At 44.6% G+C, this 20,678-nt stretch overlaps 1 protein-coding gene across 2 annotated transcripts in view; it reads right to left on the bottom strand.

Moving 5' to 3' along the window:
- The window catches only part of PUM3 (pumilio RNA binding family member 3), a 320,840-nt gene that overhangs the window by 229,227 nt on the left and 70,935 nt on the right, over positions 1-20,678 (bottom strand). For both annotated transcript variants that reach the window (XM_086961213.1, XM_086961214.1), the window contains exon 4: positions 19,944-20,079. In XM_086961213.1, coding sequence (XP_086817339.1) covers positions 19,944-20,079 — 136 coding nt within the window. The remainder of the gene's footprint in view (positions 1-19,943; positions 20,080-20,678) is intronic.

Here is a 20,678-nt window from a genome sequence, read left to right as displayed (position 1 = left end):
CACGCATTGAGGAGAGTGCTGCGCATGAAAAGTCTCAGTGGCTGATTTGACTATTAATTAAAGCAGTGTGGTTAACAGCAAATGTGTAAAGACTAACCAGACGTTGAGAGCCAAATAAAGTAAAGTAAAACAACTTACTTACAGTAGAAGCTCAGGAACACTGCCTGGGGGAAGCTGGCTGGGGAGGGGGAGGAGAAATCCAAGGAAGGTTGTGTGTGGGGAGAGGGGAGGTGCTGGAGCTGGGGAACAGATGGCCTGGGTGAAGCTGGCTTGGGAGGGGGAGGAGAAATCCAGACTTGAAGCACCGGGAAACTGAAAGTACGGCCGGCCGGCCATCCAAGAATAATTAGGGGAGGAGAAGCCGAGAAGCCGCAGAGCGCATGCTGGGCGAAGCCCTTTGATGTGCTGCGAAGATGAGCGGCCGGGAAACTGAAAGTACGGCCAATAGGAGGGAGGGAGGCTGATGCGCGTGCTTGTTTGGTCACGTGAACTTAAACAAAACCGCACAAACGAAACCCTTGGTTTCACGAGCGTTTTGAGGACATGAATTCTCGCTCCGCTCAATGCGCTTGCGCGCACATTGATAGGTCGCGAGACCTAAAAAAAAAAAAAAGGAGTACTCACCTAAGTTTATACAACTGGGAGCAAGATGCCTGCAGTTCGTAAATGTGACACTTTGAAAAAGGGGAACATTAAAATGAAGCGTTAACTTGATAAGTTAACGCTTCATTTTAATTTTCGCTCATTTAAAAGCATTCAGAAATATAGTTGTGTTCTTATGTTTCAATATTGAGCTGAGCACGACTTATTTAGGAGTTAAATAACTCAGTGCGTCAGATTTGAAGTTCTGTGACCCACAATCTGATGGAGCACTGTTCATTATCAGGCTCTGCTATCTGCAGGCATAATGTAAGATAAACATAACCTTTCCTTAACTTTAAAAAGAAAACTCAATGCCTATTTATTGCAGTTCTTAGTTAAAAATGAACTCAAGGCTGGGAGCTACTCTGAAGGTTTTTGCGAGCTTTTGGTGTAAGAAAGTGGCTCTATATATACTGGACCAATGTAAGGTACAGTGCGTATAGAGTCCCCAGTCCCCAGAGGTTTGGCAGAGGCTAAAGTTAGATATAACCTTACTCTCCAAAGTGGAGCTTGGTCGAGCAGTAAGGCAGTATCAGAGGACAGTGTAAAGCATTTGTTGTACACACTCAGTCAGTAAATGGTCTCACACACTCAAGAACTGAACTCTAGACCGATTGTTTTATATGAAAAGATATCGTTTTATTTTAGAACGAACAAGGTATCAAAATATACTTTCTCAGAATGAATTACTTTAGTTAAATACTTATCAAACAGGCAATAGACTTTTTGAATGCAATAGTTACATTTTGTTGCAATAGGCAACACAATTTCAAACACAAAGCAACATTCAGCTCAATGGGAATTTCTAGCTATATGCAATTAGTTACTTTGTAGATTACTTTTCTAACCTCAAGACTGGATCCTAGATTCAGTCCTGGGACATGTCCTGTAAACAGTTAAGTAAAAGTGTTTTGGTTACAGTAGTGATTTTTAAGGAATATTATTGTATTTTAAAAGTTGATTCTTAGACATTTTTCTAGGTGAAATTACCAATGTTATCCTATGGAAGGAAATTCAAGTTGCATGTAAGGCATGTTTACATTACTTTTGTAATCCAGGGCTTGGCTCTTAGGTTCAGCACTTGGACCTCGATCTAAAATAGGTAAGTAAATACGTTTTGGTAGTTGGTACGATTTTTAAAGAATATTTGCAGTTTGCAGAAATCGACACTTAGAAGAAATTTCACAGAAAAACAGGCAATGGTTTCCTATGGTAGAAAATTCCGGTTATTGGAAAGTACGGTTAAAATTACTTTTCAGGGTTTGTGCTCGACTAAAAGATGCAGCACTGAGGTCTCTCCTGATAACAGGTGAGTAAATCTGAATTCGTTGTTCGGCTGATTTTAGGTGAATATTTTAAAGTTCCAAAACTCCACATTAGAAGAATTTCCAAGTGAAACCAGTCAATGTTACCCTATGGAAGAAAAGTGAGTTATAGGCTGTTAGACAAGTACTCGACTGGTAGGGTTAAGGTTCTGGGCAAAGACTCAGGGGTCTCGCAGGGTCAGGTAGGTACAGTTGGTTCACTCTCAGCGGCACAGGGGCAGCCGGGTGCAGAGGTAGTTAGGCCCAATGTTATACATTGACAGGCAGGGGGCCTTTGGTTGGTGGCTGCTGGCTAGCAGGCCACGCAGCTGTGGGAGCTGGGCTCCTGGTCACTTGCTCAGGGCAAATGGGGAAGTGGGATAGGGCAAAGGTTGCATTGCCTGGGGCACTAGGGCGGCCGGGTGCAGGGTGCTTTTGAGCCGTCGGGCGCTCAATGTTAATCAAAGGAGATCTTGAAAAGAGAACAAAGGCTGCAGGCTCCGGGACGTAGGATCTTCTGGAGCGACCAACACTTCGAGGGGTAGGTTGGGATCTTGGAGGATAGGTAGGCACCCCGGAGTTGGGCGCAAGGGGCCGGGTGCAGGGATGTCTTTTGGCGGCGGGAAATCTTACCCTCTGCTGGTCTCGGTTGGGGCGGTCCCTGGTTCTGAGGCTGCAGGCGTCATCTGGGTGGTCGAGGAGGGTCCTTGGGCACTGGATTCCAGGTCAGAATCGCCGGGGGGACGTCCTCAGGGTCTTTGTCCACTTGGGCACAGGCCGGGCTTGGGGGGTGCAGAGTGGGCCGATTCGCGGATTTTTTTTATTATTAAATGGAATTTGTAGAGCGCACTGACACCGTGGGTTTCCTGGCGCTATAGGACAAAGGTGATACACAATCTGGGGATAATACGGGGTTTAGCAGGGAGGGGGAAAGAGAAAGGTTTTGAGCAGCTTCTTAAAATGAAGGAGGGAGCTGCTCGATTTGATGATCAGGGGAAGGGAGTTCCAGAACTTCGGAGCCAAAAGGGCGAACCTTCGTCCGCCAAATTTGTTAGTTCTGGTTTTGGGTATGACAAGTGATTTAAGATGAGCAGAGCGAAGATTGCGATTTGGACAGTAGGGAGTGATGAGGGAAATCAGGAAAGCAGGGCTGGGGCAGTGGAGGGCTTTAAACGTGAGGCAGCCCAACTTGAAGGCCACCCTCTGTTCTATGGGCAGCCAGTGTAGTTTATGCATCAGAGGTTTGGCAGATTGCCATTTTGGAGATTTGAAGATAAGAGCTGCCTGGTTTTGGACCACCTGAAGGCGGTGGAGAAGGGTTTTGGGAAGTCCGTGGTAAATGCAGTTGGAAAAGTCCAAGCGGGAGAGCACAAGAGATATGATTACTTGAATCAGAGCAGGTGGGGGGAGCAGGTGGCTGACCTTCCGGATCTTTCTGAGTTGGAAGGAACAGGATGAGATCACAGAGCAGACATGGGGTCGGAGGGAGAGTTCGGCGTCGATAGTCACGCTGAGACTTTTTACAGAGATCGAGGGGGTCGGTGGGAGGCCCAGTTCAGTGGGCCAAAACTGGCTTCCCCAGAAAGAGGGGCTGGAGCCTGGGAGAAGAAGTTCGGTTTTCACGGGGTTCAGCTTCAATTGGTTGGAGTTCATCCAATCTTGGATGTGGAGCATAACAGTTCCTGGCTAGCACCAGGGGTATTGCTGTTTGAGCAGAGCCACTGCTCATGGGAGTCCTAGTCTCTAAGAGGGAAAAGGCAGGCAGATCCTCCACGGTTCTCTATGTTGCTGTCCGCAGGAGACGCCTGTATTTTAGCAGGAGCACGTTCAAGGAGCAACAGGCCGGTAGGGCTGGGGCCAAGTCAGTTGGTGTTGTGCTTTAGTTAGCAGCTGCATGTCAGTTCTTCTTTTTCTTGGTCTTCTTTCTTGTTTCAAAATCGGGATCTGAGGAAGGAAGGTTCAGGGTGCCCCTAAATACTAAATTTAGGGGCATTACAGGTAGGGTGAAGGCAGGGACCAATAGGTCCGTGTCCTGGGGTGGGTACACCCCCTAACCAGCTCCTCTCCTGTGGGAGGGGGGCAGGAACCTAGCTGTGAGTGGGTAGGGCTCCCCATCCTCAAGATGGCGGTAGCCCGCAGTCGTGCATCATCTCGCCTTCTCCACCCGAGGGGTGGAGTTGGCACAGGCTGGCAAACCCCCCATCCTGACGTAGGACTTCCCGCCAGATTGGGGGTCAGAAATAGTGGGGCCCAGTTGCGGAGCACAGCAAGTGGTCTGGAGAAGTTCACAAAGGCGGCATGCCTTTGAAGCTTCACCCTGTCCATCCTGGGGAAGAAGACCTAGCACGTCGCCCAGGATGTGTATTGGTGCAGGCCCAGGAGAGCGGGGGCTCTCTACCCAGGGGTCCAGCAACATGTCCGCTGTGTGACAGCCTAGGTAGCCTCTCAGACAATACATGGATTGTAGGTTAGGTTTCAGGGAACATCTCTAAGATGCCCTCTGTAGTGCATTTTACATAAAATTCCACACTGGCATCAGTGTGGGTTTAATGTGCTGAGAAGTTTGATATCAAACTTGTCAGTCTTCAGTGTAGCCATTATGGTGCTGTGGAGTTGACAACCTCCCAGCACCATATACTCTTAATGACATTACTGCACTTACAGTGCCCAGGAATGGCCCTGGGTACTGTAGGGGCATGGGAGTCATGCACCTGAGCCCACACTACTGGCATAGGGCACCCAGCTAGAGGGGTGACTGATGTATGCCAGGGCAGTGGGTTTGTGAGCATGGCACACAGGGATGTGTGTCATGTCAACTCTTTGTTTAGGTCTGCACCAGGACACTCAGCCTGCAAAGGCAGTGTGTGGGTGTCAGGGTGCAGAGCCCCTAAGGGCGGCACAATAAGTGCTGCAGCCCTTAGGGGTCTTCTCTGGTCACAATGCCCTGGGTACCTATGGTACAATTTACCAGGGGTTGACATGCGGCCAGAGATGCCAATTGGGGTTTAGCTTCAACACAGTTTTAGGGAAGGAACACAGGCCCTGGGTACCTGATTGGCAGGAGCCCAGGGCACACTCAGTGAAAGTACATCAGCAATTCAGCAAAAAGTGGGAGTATACCAGGCAAGAAAGATGGCACTTTCTCACAATTGGTAGCTCGCGATCAACTGGTGGAGACACCTAGTGTAGATCATCACCTTAAATTATTTCGGTAAAAATGAATGCACTTCAAATGACTTATTTTATTTAAGTGAAAGTTTTTAGTTCAACAATCTAATTCTAATTTCATTAGGTTATACACTGTCAACAGTTAAATCTTCGACATGTTTCAGCCTACGAAAGTAAGCACCTGGATGAGTGGTTTTTAACTGTCGCACTCAGCTCAAAAGAAGGCTATTACATTATATGCTCAATTTGCAGGTGTGCTTATTTTAAGTTTGATCATGAGGTCTAAACAACAGCGCCTGTTTGCTACGTTCATCTTATTAGCAGCAATGTTTTGTTTTAACCGGATTGTAACTCTATATAATTGAATTAGTTTTATTTTGGCTGTATTTGTAGTAATCATTTTAAATAAATCAATAAAAAATTGTTCAGTCACAAAGTTTACACTTCTAGAAAGTATTGACTGTTTAAGCCTCATTTTTGTTAATTTTTGGAAAAAAATGACTATTATTCTTTCGCTTTACATATCAAGAGGATTGGGTTGATGGAAGGGGTTATGGGGTTACTTGAGGAATGTACTGGGGATGACACGGGCAGATAGTGGCTGACGAAACACAGAAAAGGGACAGAAGTGTGCTTGGGGAAAGAAGTGTAAAGATGGCAAGAGTGGAGGAGCTGAAGAGATGGGTAAGAGTTGATTAGTGGCAAGTGGGAGAAGTTGAGAGGTGGGGGCACGGCTTTAGGGATTATTAATACCGCCCTAAAAACTGAGTTCATCAAACTGTATATGAATTTTATCAAGCAGCAACTGACTTATTTGACAAAACGTTAGTCTCGAGTCCTGGCAATGAACTATAGATATATTGATCTACATTTTTATGAAGTTTAGAAATACTCTGGGTACAGCATCAACTGAATCAAGTTAATTCTGTATCTGTTGATTGTCTCAAATCTCAGCACCCACTTTAAATGTCCATTCAAAATAAAATGGCTGGATTTGATTATCTAGGTATCCACATTAAATAGGATGAATGTAAACTTTGAACCCCAAACATGTAGGAGGCCCAGCATGAGTCACTTGTGAGGCTCCCACTCTCTCTGCTGGGCCATGCAGCTTTATTTAATGTGATACTGCTGAAGCTCCTATTCCTACTCCAAACACCTAATTACTGGGGCTCATGAGACATTTTCAAGAGATTAAATGGGAAGATAGAAGTACTGTTCTAGGATGGATAGGGTCCTACGATCTCAAAGACACTGTGCGTTGTGTTTAGGATGATGGACTAGCCCTACTGGATATTAGTAAATACTGTTGTGCATGCCAGATTTTCGTGATAAACGATTGAATTCGCTCTTCACAGCAGGGGCTCTTGATTATAGTACACAGGCAAGTGCTGGAGGACCCAGTATACGCAACTGTATTCCATTACAAAAGACAGTGGAAATGCCCTAAAGGGAGTGACCAGTCTTGGTGGCTTCACAAAATTGGTTCGGATAGGTCTAGCAACCTTAAGTGACATATGGGATGGGAATATGGTAAAAGCACACAGCTCCAATCCAGATTTGGGTTAGCAAGCTCAGAGGTCTTTCAAACCTATGAATGATGCACGCTTTGCCCGTGTGTATGCCCTTGATGCTGCTATTTAAGCCTGTTCTCTGCCAGAAATCAGCAAGCTAGAGCTAAAGCCAACAGGCAAAGCAGCCGCCATAATTTACAGGACAATATCAACACTGCTGATACAGTAAAATTACATAGGGGCCTATTAAGCTTAGAAGACAGAGTAGGAGAGTGCCTATCGTAGAAGTAGCAATTTGAACAGGATTCAGACTGGTTGCGTTTAAGCTATTGAGTTTATAGTTCTCGAAGTCAATTTAAGCAATTTGTTAAATCAGATAGGGACCTGTTTTAAAGGGGTTGCAACCAGGCAGGTAGCTTTCTTCATCTCATCTGATCATGTCCAAGACTGACAACACTGTGAATAATCGTGTTATCAACTTTGCACTCTTAAAAAGGGTCAAGTTGTCAGGGCTTAAAACAGAGGCTTGGGCATGCATAGATCTCAGCAGAAAGTACTACTGCTATGTAACTGCATATCCAAAGATCCATACTATCAGACGTATATGCCCATGCAAGGTCAGCAAAAATGAACCATGACATGAGATGCAAAAGGATTCGAATGCTCTCTAGGAAAGGCCAGGGGGCATATATTTGAAGGCTACAACTCACTGGTTTTCTCAGGTAAAGGGTCAAGAAGTTAGAAAATGGAATGCCTGCCAACAATAGAGAACAAATAACTGGGAGATTTACAGACAAATCAGTAACATTGTATATTCTCCTTAGCTTGCATCAGTCTGTAGGACATTAACGCTGCAACAATATAGAACGTCACAAATGGCTTAAAGAAAAACAGTAGCTTGGAAAATCATGTTGGACTCTGTAATACAACTCTGCCTGGTTCCACTCGAGTTAGTAACATGATACTGCCCGGCAACTGTTCAATTTTGTGGGCTGTTCGACCCTTTACCAGATTCCTGCCCCATCAATACCCACTTACCGGAATCTCCTCTTGGGCGTCGGGCACCCAAGCACCGCCGGCCCACTAATCCAGCCCAGAAACCAGACGCAGACTCAGGAGTACATATTCCTGCAACAAGCCGTACATGTAGCCACAAAGCAACATCACAAAAGAGCCCAGCACACAGTGCGTGGCCGGGAAACCCATCCAGGGAACTGAATTTTACAAAGGAGGACTTACCAGCCAGGTTGGAAAGAGATAGAGAACCACACATTAGCAGAGGCAGCCGAAGGGAAAATACTATTGACAGAGAGAAAGGACGGCTTCTGTGTGTGTGTATCCATTTTATTCGAACATGATAATGAGGATCTAAGGTTATTGGGTAAGGTTGCACAGAGTCAGTAACAAGTACGAATCGCACGTTTGCAATTCTAATCTGTATTCCAAACACCGAGATACAAAGCATTCAACACATGAGTGTCTCAAAATCCCAGGGTTGACAGCACAATGTAGGTAACAAGTTAAGGGTTCTAAAAGTAATCTTTTGATGCCACCTTCAGCGACTGCTGCCTGACTCCAAGATGGCAGCAGTCTCACAAGGGCATGAGAAGTGACGTGTCGAGATGGTTGATGCTAGTCACTGATGTGGTGTGTGGGAGGATGGAAAATGGGGGGGAAGCAACATGAGGCATGGAGACGAACTGCTGAGAGCCATGCACTCGGCAGAAGGTTAAAAAAAAGAAAAAAGCAATAGGCAAGCGCTGTGCAGGCAAAATCTTACCAAAGAAAAAAAAAATACGCCCCACAAAACGCATGAACTCGGCCTTGGGAGACTCATAAGAGCAAACAAACGAGGCAGAACAGGAAATAGTATGCTACAGCCAATAGAAATGGAGGACAAGTAAGTGGCAAGAACAGGAACCAATGAAAAGCAAGAGGACAGGATGTAAGACCTGTTAAAACTATATATTAACAATAGATTTCACAAGCAAAGTGCAAGCGCTGTGCAGGCAAAACCTAAAAATGGGGGTCGGAATGTCAAAAAAGCGCAGTTTGCTACAGGAAGCAACACGGAGGGCACATCTCAGGTATGGGAAGATGCATACAAGTGAGAGAGAGTTAGCAGCGCGGAAGGGGGGGAGAAGTAAACAAGGGAGGCAGCTGGAAAATACAAGCAGTTTTGTGGAGGGCTTAAGAAACAGGAAAAAAAGTAGTTCCCTGAAAATGAGCAGTGGAATGAAACCACTAAAGAGGCTGTGCTCCGGAAGACAGATAAAAGATCGACCAGGCAAGAGATTGAATAAGAAGCAAGCAAATGACAGTAACAATAATGCCAACCAATGGTAAGCAACGTGTCTGCATTAAGTCCACTATAAGATTCTCTACTAAAGTGGTATACCATATACCCAGGGCCTGTAAGTTAAGTGCTACTAATGGACCTGCACCGCTAATTGTGCCACCAACTTAAGTAGCCGCTTAAAACATGTCCAATGCCTGCCATGCAGCCTGAATGCAGTTTTAAACTGCCAATTTTCCTTGCCAATATAAGGCCCTATGCCAAGCCTTTAACTCTCCTTTTATTACATATAAGTTACCCCTAAGGAAGGCCCTAGGTAGCACATTAGGCAGGGCGCATTGTAATTAAAAAGGTTGGACATGTGCGTTTAAGTCTTACTTGTCCTTGTGGTGACAAACGCCAAAGTACTAAGTATTTTTTCACCAAAGTGAGGCCTACCTATCTCATATGATAACATTGGGTTGCCCTATTACATTTAATAAGTGCTAGCTTTTGATTAGGAGCAGATGAGCATTTCATGTTTGGCATCTATGAAATTGCAATTACAAATCCTCTTTAATGGTAAAGTCGGATTTTAAATTACAATTTTTACGATGCCACTTTTAGAAAGTTAGACGGTAAAGGTGCCTGCAAGGGATTTATAAAAAAAAACTCATTCAAAATAACAAAGAATTTAAAAAAAGGATCAATAAAAAAATCTATTTCAACAACAGGGTGTATCAAAAAACGATTGATTTTATATTCCAGAGACAAGCAACTAGAGGCCCAGAAATAACATCAAAACAAGTCTTAACATACACCGACATCAGAAAACACATACATTAAACATACAAAAATATTCTGGTTCTCAATGTATAAAAAAATATTCAATCAGTTAGATATTGAGTCTGTCCTATATATAGAATTCATAACTCAAATCAATTAAAGACTACAGAAAGAAGAATGGGTTAGGCTTCGACATTTCGGTGTCTGTTGGGTCAAAATCAGTGAGACCATCTTCAGGACAAAAGTAGATCATATGAAACTTCTTGACCCCTTGATAAAATGATTTTAGAGAAAAACTCAAATTCTTGGGGCAGAGATCTTCGGTTTGGTGATTTAAGGAAATTATGTAAATCAATTGCCCTTTCAAAGCAAAGCGCAAGAATACGTTTCTTATTTTACGAACACTACAGCATCCATAGTACGTTCATGGTCAGACTTCCAAACAAATTGGAAAAAAAAACTTTAGAAAGTTGCCATTTTCCTGCTGTTTGGTGCTTGTAGTCTGCCGTAGGTCACATGAGCGGATGTAGTTGGCAGTTAGACTTTGTGAATACGTTCGAGACAGTCACACGATAGAGGAATTAGGTATGTGTGAATGGGCTATTGGTTGGCAGGATGGTGGGGCAGATGTAGGCACATTCTCACTGGCAACTGAATAGGTTGTGCTCAGCCTTTGCACAAAGGGCATATCACCATTGCATTGTCTCTGCAGCCAACTTGGAGCCAGGGCAGGGAAGGCAGGTAAGTCTAGGAACTTCAAAAAGGAAACATCTAGAAACTTCACCTACTTCACAGGGGGCACCAGTTAAAAAAAAAAAAAGGAGTTCCCTGAGACCCACTCTTCACTTCACTATCTGGACCTGCAGAAGTACTCTTAGAGGACTGCCTGCTGCTGTGGCCTGCTGTGTACTCCACGTTACTGCACCCGAAGGACTGTTTTTCTGCCTGGAGCATGCACTGAATCCTCAGAGGCCTGTTTTGCAGCATGAGCCCTGCTTCTTTATCTGAACCCAGGACTACCAGAGTGACTCCAAGGACTAGTTTGCCGACCTTCAGATCAGAGCCACCTGGCCATAATATGCCCCCACCATCTTGAACTTCACCTGAACACAGCCTGGGTGAGTCCTTAACCCTTAAGTGGTGCCCCTCCAGTCCTGGACCCTTCGTGGTGGTGTTAAAAATGTCCATATAGCCACATTTTTTAACTTGGGAAAATTGTTGGCTAAGAGGGAAGACTGGGACCAACCTGCTAGTCAATACGCCGCCAGAGGGCTGGCATCGTGGTTTCTCCCGCTACAATCTTCGTAGCAGCAGCAAATCCTTTTCTGTGGTCCTTCGTCAAAGGGGTCTCCAGCCTCCTAGAACTCTCATCGGCTACAGCCTTCTGCCTCATACTGCTGCAGATTTCATAATCTTCAACGCAACTTCGTTCAGCTGCTCCTCAAAGAACATGCGTCTTCCTCCAACACCACCTGCAGCCTTGCCCCGCTGCACTTTACCTTTTCCGAAGATAGGCATTGACTGGGCCAACACTACCTCTTGTATCCGACCCGTGCGCCATCTCAGCCAGCCATATTTCTCGACTTTGACCAGCCCTCGCATGACTAGATGTCTGCCATAAGTGTGGCAGGGTATGCTCAGACGTAAGTCCCTTGCTCACTTTGCCACTGGATTCAAGCAAGCCGGGCTGAAGACGGCTGGAATGCCAGAAACCGGTCCTCGGAAGCTTGTTTCCGGTCCAGGGAAGACATGGCTTGGCAGTTTGGGCTGGACTGTTCCCATGAGGCACAGGGTCAGACTAAATTGCATATAGCCATGTCTGAACTGGGGTGGCAGAGTGGGCTAAAGAACGGTGATGGTTTAAACCCAGATCTTATGACTGGGTGTGAGAGTTTGATTGATTCAGATGCTCCGTCCATCACCACCCCCTTTTGTACCGTAGATGTCTGCGGTTGGCACTTTGATCCTTTACGCTCAAGTTTTTACATAAAAATGTTATAATTCATAACTCTGGTTCGACTGATTAAATATTTGTACTTTTGGTGTCAAATAATGTATTGAACTTTGCTCTATTTTTCTAAATTGGTGTAGGATATTTCTTGTGTTTTGTTTTCTGAACATTACATATCATGTTTATCTGCTTTACAGACCAAGAAAAATGTTAGCTTCTGATATGCTCCCTAGTCCACTATATTTCCACATTAAGAAACAAACACTAATGGCAACTGAAAAGGCTGAATTAAATCACGTTCAGAGATCCACACAAAGAAAAAGAAATCAGCAACTTCCAAGGAATCTCAGCATCTACCCTTGCTAATCAGAGAGAAATCAAATTAGCCATCACGTTCCTTTTCTCAGAGAACATCACTTATCAGTGGGAGGTTTCCCTTCAAATTTCTGTTCACATATACGGGAGAGCAGCACTGAACAAATTAGATATGCTAGGCCTCAAAAATATTAGATATGCAACTCTGATGATGAGCACTCAAAAGCATTCAGAAAACTATGGCTGGAGGACAGTCATAAGACAGCTGAACAGTTCATCATGCCCATGGGAATGAAGAAAGGGCTCAGTGTAATCCTCAGATAAGGGTTGACAAAAACAGTATCCCCCAAATTCTATTATTAATATACACAACAAATCTTTCAATGGACTCCAGCCTGGTGTTATACGGATGTATTTGTTTCAGTAGAAGAAAACACAATAGCATCATGCAACAAAACTTATCATCGGTGTGTATTTGGAGGTTTAACACTTTTTTGAAAAATACTCACATATGGACATCTAAGGCACTTAACCAATACAGTCGCTGCCAGATGTGGTTGCAGTGGCCCAGGCATCAATGACTACTTACCTTCCCTTTTCTTTAGTTGAAAATGTTCTCACACAAAAACTTGTGTTATTTGATATTTACATTGATTTTGGTCTTTCCGTTTCTCTGTTAATACTCTGGTTGCTTCGAACATTAATTCAATCAAGGGAATTGTAAGCGCGCTACTCACCCGTGGGGGGTCTCAAGGCGCTGGGGGGGGGGGGGGGGGGGGGGGGCGGTCCGCAGTTCTGTTATCTGAAGGTGCCAGGTCTTGAGGGTCTTCCTGAAGGTGTCCAGGGAGGGGGTGCGTCTGATGTCTGCCAGTAGCTCATTCAGGCCTTGGCTGCAATGTGAGAGAAGGATCTTCCGCCTGCTCTGGCTCTGTGGATGCGGGGGGTTTTGGCCATTGGTTGGAGGATCTGAGGTTTCTTTTGGGTACCTGGAAGTTGATTCGGTTGTGGGGGTATTTGGGTCAGTTGTTGTGTAGGATTTTGTAGACTTGAGAGAGGATTTTGAATGTGACTTTTCTCCACGGGGAGCCAGTGGAGTCTTCATAGGTGTTGGCTGATGTGTTCGTGCCGGAGGATGCCAAGGACGAGTCTGGCGGCGGTGTTTTGTATTGTCTGGAGTTTGCGAAGTAGGGACTTGATGCCGGCGTAGAGTGCGTTTCCATAGTCCAGTCAGCTGGTGATGAGTGCGTGGGTGACCATCTGCCTTGACTATGGGGGGATCCATTTGAAGGTCTTGCGGAGGATGTTGAAGCAGCTGGAGGGGACGGCGCTGTGGGTTCATGGAGAGTGATGAGTCGAGTATGATGCCGAGGTTTTTGGCGTGGTCTGAAGGGGTAGGTGGGCTTCAGAGGGCAGTAGGCCAGCAGGTGTTGTCCCATGATGAAGGGGTGGTTCCAAGGATGAGTACTTCTGTCTTCTCTGCGTTTCAGGCAGATCTAGCATGATTACGTTAAAAGAGCACATACCATAGTCGTTCTCCTGACAAGTGTAGAGGCAGAAATCCACCTTTGCAGATGTGTGCTAATCATACTGGATGCTATGGTACTTATCCATGCAAAGCTAATTTGAGGGAATGACAGGGAGTTCACTTAAATTGATATCACTCTATAGGGCCAAAATTACCATTACCAATGAAGTGTAAGGCATTACTGCATTAGTGACACAAAACAGAATACAACATAGCCGTGTTGCAAGAAATGTATTGTTTAAAATCCTATTGGTTTTCAGCACAAAATCACTTCAATACCTGCAATTAAAATTATGGGCACAGCAATATTGCTGCACCATAAATTAGTTTTTATCCTAGAAGCAACATATTTTAGTAAAGAATGTATGGTTCTGGGAATAGGTGATCAAAGAAATGAACACATTTTAAGTCTTATCCCTACCTCTTGCCTAGCGATGAGTTTTTTGCCAAATCGTTCCCGATGGACAAACTCAGCCAGAGTACTCATTGTTTAAGGAGATTTTAGTACTACGATGTATACCCCTCATGATCGATCTTCAGCATAATCTCGTAATAGAAGTCTGATCGGCCTCATTACCCATATTTCACAATTTAAACTGGATAAATACAAGGCGTTCCCAACAAGACAACAAAACACGATTATATATTTTTCTAAAACATACACCTGTCCCTCACTCCTTCATCTGGCTTGATCAGATCTTTCAACCTCCCTCTCATAAATCATCCTAAAACTGGAAAACCACATAGGAGTAACACATCCAGTCTACAGATATGTTTGTGTTAGTGATTAATGGGTGATGAGAAACCACTTCAACACCAATACCACAAAAACAGGTACACCTGCCAAATGAAGCTCTCTGAAAGAGATGTCAGCTAAATTGACTTGAAAAAAAGCTGATCAAAGGAAGGACTAGATTTGCCTCACTGTAGAACAATTACATTGAGAGTCCGATAGAGAGGAACTATGTCACCACAGAATGAGGTGATCTATGTGCCCATCCATGTGCCTCACTGGGTCCTGGCTGCCCACATCTGTGCCTGTATTGTGTGTGGCTACCTCCCTGGCCTGGGAGAGATCAACACAATTGCTAGTGCAGCTTCAAGCACCTAAACACACATGACTGAGATGGTTGTTGCTTAGTGCAAAGGGGAAACCTGTGCAGTTTCTCCCAGTAGCTACCCAAAGCGCACAGCACTTAAAAACAAAACTGCAATCAACACGTTTGTAAACTTCCCAGACTGAAATGTGCGGCCCTACTAAGTGTACCTTTGCGGTGTTACCTGTGCTCCCATCATAAAATCAGCCCCACAGCTCTAATCGCCCACCAGACTACCATCTCACCAGCTAGTAAAGCCTTTCATTCGAACTAACTTCCAAGTGGGCTCTCATCTTTGTATGAGCTGGGGTGATGGTTCCTGTGTGGAGGCGGTAAAACAGTGGGAAAAAGAATGTGAAGCTCCCACAGTGGTGGATTCGCAAACAGCTTTATGGTACAATGGTTAAAAGGTAAAAACCTCCCAGACACTTGTGCACAAGTGGGGTTAGAGTGACAATGATTCCAAGCATGATATTCACCATAAAAGGCACGAAGACACAGAGTATGAGAGTGAGAAAGTGGCTCTATATATACTGGACCAGAATAATGTACAGTGTGTATAGAGTCCACAAACCCCAGAGGTATAACAGAGGTTAAAGCCAGGTGTGACCTTACTCTCTAAAGTGGTAGCTTGGTCGAGCAGTAAGGCAGTACCAGAGGACAGTGTAAAGCATTTGTTGTACACACTCAGTCAGCAAAAAGGTTTCACACACTCAAAGACTGAACTCCAGGCCAATCGTTTTTATATCAAAAGATATAGTTATTTTATTTCAAGAACCAACAGGCATCAAAAATATACTGCTCTCAATAGGAGAGGCCTCAGATGAGTACTTTGCAGAAAGGCAATAAACTTTGGAAATACAATAGGTACAGAGGTTGCAGTAGGCAACACAATTCTACACACAATTTAGCATTGAGCTCAATGGATTTCCTTATATAAACACAGTTGATTACTTTGTAGATTACTTTGGTAATCCCAGGACAGGCTCCTAGGTTCAGCCGTGGGGTCTAAGCTGAAACCAGTTTAGCATAAACGTTTTAGGTATTCTAGTGATTTTTCAGGAATAAAAAGCTATTTTAAAAGTTCACACTTAAAAACTTTTCAACAGAAATCTGGCAATGTTATCCAATGGGAGACAATTAAGGTTGCAGGTAAAGTACGATCTTGTTACTTTTGTAATCCAGTACTGGTCTCCTGGGGCCAGCACTGGGGTCTCAACTCAAAACAGGTAAGTAATTAGAATATTTCTAGTTTTTCAAAAGTAGACACTTAGAAGAAATTTCATAGAAAAGCAGACAATGGATTCCTATGGAGAAAATACAAGTTACTAGTAAACCCGCTGGGGATTACTTTTGAGTTTCAGCACTGGGCTATAAGGCACAGTACTGGCTCCTCTCCTGATCACAGGAGAGTATTTCGGAAGTCAGATGATTTTATAGGAATATTTCAAGTTTTCAAAAGTAGACACTTAGAAGATTTTTCGAGTCAAACCAGTCAATGTTATTCAATGGCAGGTAAGGGAGTTACTGGTTTCCTTGCGCGTCCTCGACTGGTGAAATTTTGGTTCTGGGCATACTCTCAGGGGTCCCCCAGGGTCAGGTAGGTATAGTTGGTTCACCCTCAGCGGCGCAGGGGCAGCCGGGTGCAGAGGTAGTTAGGCCCTATGTTATTCAATGGGGGACGGGGGGCCTCCGGTTGGTGGCTGCAGGCTAGCAGGCCACGCGGCTGTGGAAGTTGGGCTCCTGGTCACTTGCTCTGGGCAAAGGGGGAAGCAGGATAGGACAAAGGTGGCACAGCCAGCTGTGCTCGGGCGGCTGGATGCAGGGTGCTTTTGAGCCGTCGGGCGCTCAATGTTATCCAATGAAAAAGGTCAAAAGGGAACAAGGGCTGCAGGGTCGGGGGTGGAGACTCTCCAGGGGTGACCAGCACGTCGAGAGGTAAGTTGGGATCTTGGAGCACAGGTAGGTACCCCAAAGGGAGGCACAGGGGGCTGTAGGGCGCCGGGTGCAGGTGTGCCTTTGGGTGTCGGAAAAGCTTACCCTCAGCTGGTCGCGGTTGGGGGGGCCCCTGGTTCTGAGTTCGCAGGCAGCGTCTGGTTCGTCGAGGAGGGTCTTTGGGCACTGAACTTCGGGTCCCAGTCTCGGGGGGACGTTCTCGTGGTATTGGATCACTCGGGCACGGGCCGGGCTCGGCGGGTGCAGAGTGGGTGGTCTGGAGCTTCCTGGCTGGCACCAGGGGGGTTGTTGCAGCAGAGCCTCTGCTGATGGGAGTCCCAGTCTTTAAGAAGGTCAAGGCAGGCAGGTCCTCCGGGTGTACCAAGGTTGCTGTCCACAGGAGTCGCCGGGATTTAGGAAGGAGCAGGTTCCAGGATCGACAGGCCGGTAGGGCTAGGGCCAAGTCAGTTGTTGTTGTCCTGTTAGCAGCTGCACAGTGGGTCTTCTTCTTCTTGATCTTCTTTCGGTATCTGAGGAAGGAAGATTGAGGGAGCCCCTAAATACTGAATTTAGGGGTGTTACAAGTAGGGCAAGGGCAGGGACCAATAGGTCCCTGTCCTGGGGTGGGTACACCCCCTAGTCTGCTACTTTCCTGTGGGAGTGGAGCAGGAGCCTAGCTGGGATTGGGCAGGGCTCCCCATCTTCAAGATGGCCGGGGTCGTGCTTCACCTCGTCTCCCCCACCGGAGGGGTGGGGTTGGCACAGGCTGGCACACACCCCTTCCTGACGTAGTTTTGCCGCCAGTCTTCCCACCAGAGTGGGGGTCAGAACTGGTGGGGGCCAGTTGCTGGGTACAGCAAATGGTCTGGAGAAGCTCACAGAGGCGGCATGCCTTTGAAGCTTCCCCCTGCCCATCCTGGGGGAGGAGACCTAGCACCTTTGCCAGGATGTGCATTGTTGCAGGCCCAGGAGAGCGGCGGGCTCTCCACCCAGGGGTCCAGCAACATGTCTGCTGTGTGGCAGCCTCAGCAGCTACTCAGCCCAGACGTGGATTGTAGGTTAGGTTTTCAGAGGGCATCTTTAAGATGCACTTTACATTAAATCCCACACTGGCATCAGTGTGGGTTTAATGTGCTGAGAAGTTTGGTACCAAACTTGTCAGTCTTCAGTGTAGCCATTATGGTGCTGTGGAGTTCGTAATGACAACCTCCCAGCACCATATACTCTTAATGGCATCACTGCACTTACAGTGCCCAGGAATGGCCCTGGGGTCTGTAGGGGCACAGGGCTCATGCACCTGTGCCCACACCTCTGGCATGGGGCACCCAGCTAGAGGGGTGACTGAAGTATGCCAGGGCAGTGGGTTCTGTGGGCATGGCACACTGGTATGTGTGCCATGTTGACTCTCTGTTTTAGTTCTGTACTTAGACACTCAGCCTGCAAAGACAGTGCGTGGGTGTCAGAGTACAGGGCCCCTGAGGGTGGCACAATAAGTGCTGCAGTCCTCAGGGATCTTCTCTGGTCACCATGCCCTGGGTACCTAGGGTACCATTTACTAGGGGCTGATAGGTGGCCAGAGATGCCAATTGGGTTTTAGTTTCAACACAGTTTTAGGGATGGAACACAGGCCCTGTGTACCTGGTTGTAAGGAACCTAGGGAACACTCAGTAAAAGCACATCAGCAGTTCAGAAAAAAGTGGGGGCATACCAAAGCAAGAAAGATGGCACTTTCTCACAATGAGCAGACTTAGAAGTCAAGGTCAGTAGGCAGAACGCTGTTATTGCAAGTCTATTGTAACACACTGCTAGCCATTTTCCAGTATATTTAAAAGTGGCAGGTAGAACAGCCATAGTTCCCAGACCAGTAAGTAAATATTTATTAGCATTTAATATATATATATATATATATATATATATATATATATATATATATATATACACACATATATATATATATATATATATATATATATATATATATACACACACACTTAATGCATTTGAAACAATGATACTATATAAGCATTCCAAATTCATAAACTTCAAACAAAATCATTAAAATGCTCCCAGATTATTATATGTTTACAACTCACAAGCTACACATATAGCAATTTATCATGCCATTATATTTACAACCAACAGAACATATGCAAGACGACTGACAACACCATTATTTTAGCAAAGTAAAGCTTTTCACAGAGTTCAGCTCGAGTACAATGGAGAACTGTAAAGGTTCTTTCAAAAACGGTTACTCCATTTGGAACAATTGCATTTGTAGGAGCTGCTGATCGGAGTCCAACAGCCCCATTAGAAGAGCTCACACCACTAATTCAAAACACAGGAAACAGATAACTGTATTCCGAGTGTTCTCAAGCTCTTGCATACAGTCAGCATATGTGTAATGTTTTAAGCCTCAACTAAAACTCAACGTTTGTTGTTCTCAAGATTCTTATTTTTCTACCAGCTGGTAAGCTACAGTATTTGCTGGAAGCACATCCTCATAAAAGACAGTCACACAAGGTTGAAGGCCGCTCACCAAATATCGCAACAGGCATAGTAGACTAAAGTGGCTGGTTAAAATATTCCTGTGCGATTTTATGCTTCGTGTGTAGAATAAAGTACTTTTTCTTTATGATAAAGCATGGGCTGAAAATTGATCTATTAAGGTTTTTTTCTATGAGTTCTAAATCTCTAGCCCTCGCCAACACCATGACTAAGTTAGGCCTTGAATTTACTCTACACTGCTATACTGAAAGTCAAATGCCAAATAGATGTATGCTATGCTCGGTGTTGGATAGAACTGTAGCAAGGCCCCAAAACAACAGAGATGAATGGACCTCCAATTTATACAAAGGGGTCTAGTAACGTCTGACAGTCTGTAGCATGCAAACAGAGTGCCACATCTTCAGTCTAGAAAGTTATATCATTTTATGGGCCACATTCTTTGCAGGATTAACATTATGCCAAATAACCAGCAATATGAATTTCAGATATTCAAAGGGGAGCCCATTGGGGAGACTGGAGTTTTTTTGAGGTGCAGCTTTGAAGTATGACTCACTCCCATCCAACTGCTGGTGTGCATAGGCTCACTTTATTCCAATCACACTACCTGGTTTTTATTTGCTCTCAATAATATCAATTAATTGATAATGTCCAGTATTTTGATATGTCCTATGTTGCCGATGGGTCTTTGGCACTACATAAAGCTTCATGATAAATACTTGTTTTACAGAAAGCATTAACCAGAATTACGACCTTTTTCAGAATCTGTATGAAAAAGGAGGGGTTATCGAGGCAAATAGATTTTTTTTTCTGTTCGAAATCCCACCTCAAGTTAGGTTAAAATTTGGATAGGTGGGACCAGAGGATTCAGTAGAAGCACATTCCCCATTTTATTTTTTTCGATTTTCTCAACCTTTATTATGGCTTACCGTCTTACGTTCTCCCAAATTTGTTTAGATTTGATGATCACATCATAGTTGGTTTTCTCTTGCAACTGTCTGGTAGTTTTTAAGTCCTTCTTTTTCTTTTTGACATCCTCCCACTTGGGTTTCTTGGCTTCTGAGCCTGGAGATTTAAAAAGTGGCATTGGAATCAATGTCAGCATCAAATCATGTCAATACTTTGAAATCCAGTAATGTGTGCAACTTTCTATAAAAAGTCAGTGATAACTCTGTAGTAATGATTACGTTGTTTAATCCAAAAGAAAAAATATTTCTCTTTGCCAATACCTTTAGCCCTGCTTTACAGGTAAGGTTAGTTCTGAAAGTGAAAGCATTGTTTTTCTTTTTTTTTTGAAGCGCACAAAAAAAAGACTACTGTATTGATGTACACAAATCATATGCCATAGAACATTATCTATATAAACTTGGGTTCCAGAATCCTTTTGGAATAAATTCACTGAGCAATTTCAATTCTATTAATAAAGAAAAATGGCAACAATTACTAAGATCTGCACCGAAAATGTGCCAATGGATTCATGAACCACAATTTTGCTTGAAAAAGCAAATCTGATTGAATAAAACAATATTCCTCTACAGAGCACTATGTACCAATTCACAAAACGGAAAGAATGAGGTTGGCTGATAAAGTACGACATATGCTCAGTTAACCATTTTTTAGGCTAAATTGCACCGCTATTTCTTTCCCATGCCAATAGCTTAGCA

The sequence above is a fragment of the Lissotriton vulgaris genome, chromosome 3_1 (genome assembly GCF_964263255.1).
Source record: "Lissotriton vulgaris chromosome 3_1, aLisVul1.2, whole genome shotgun sequence".
NCBI lineage: Eukaryota > Metazoa > Chordata > Amphibia > Caudata > Salamandridae > Lissotriton > Lissotriton vulgaris.
Note: the sequence above shows the minus strand (reverse complement) of the source record. Positions and strands in the feature narration are given on the sequence as shown.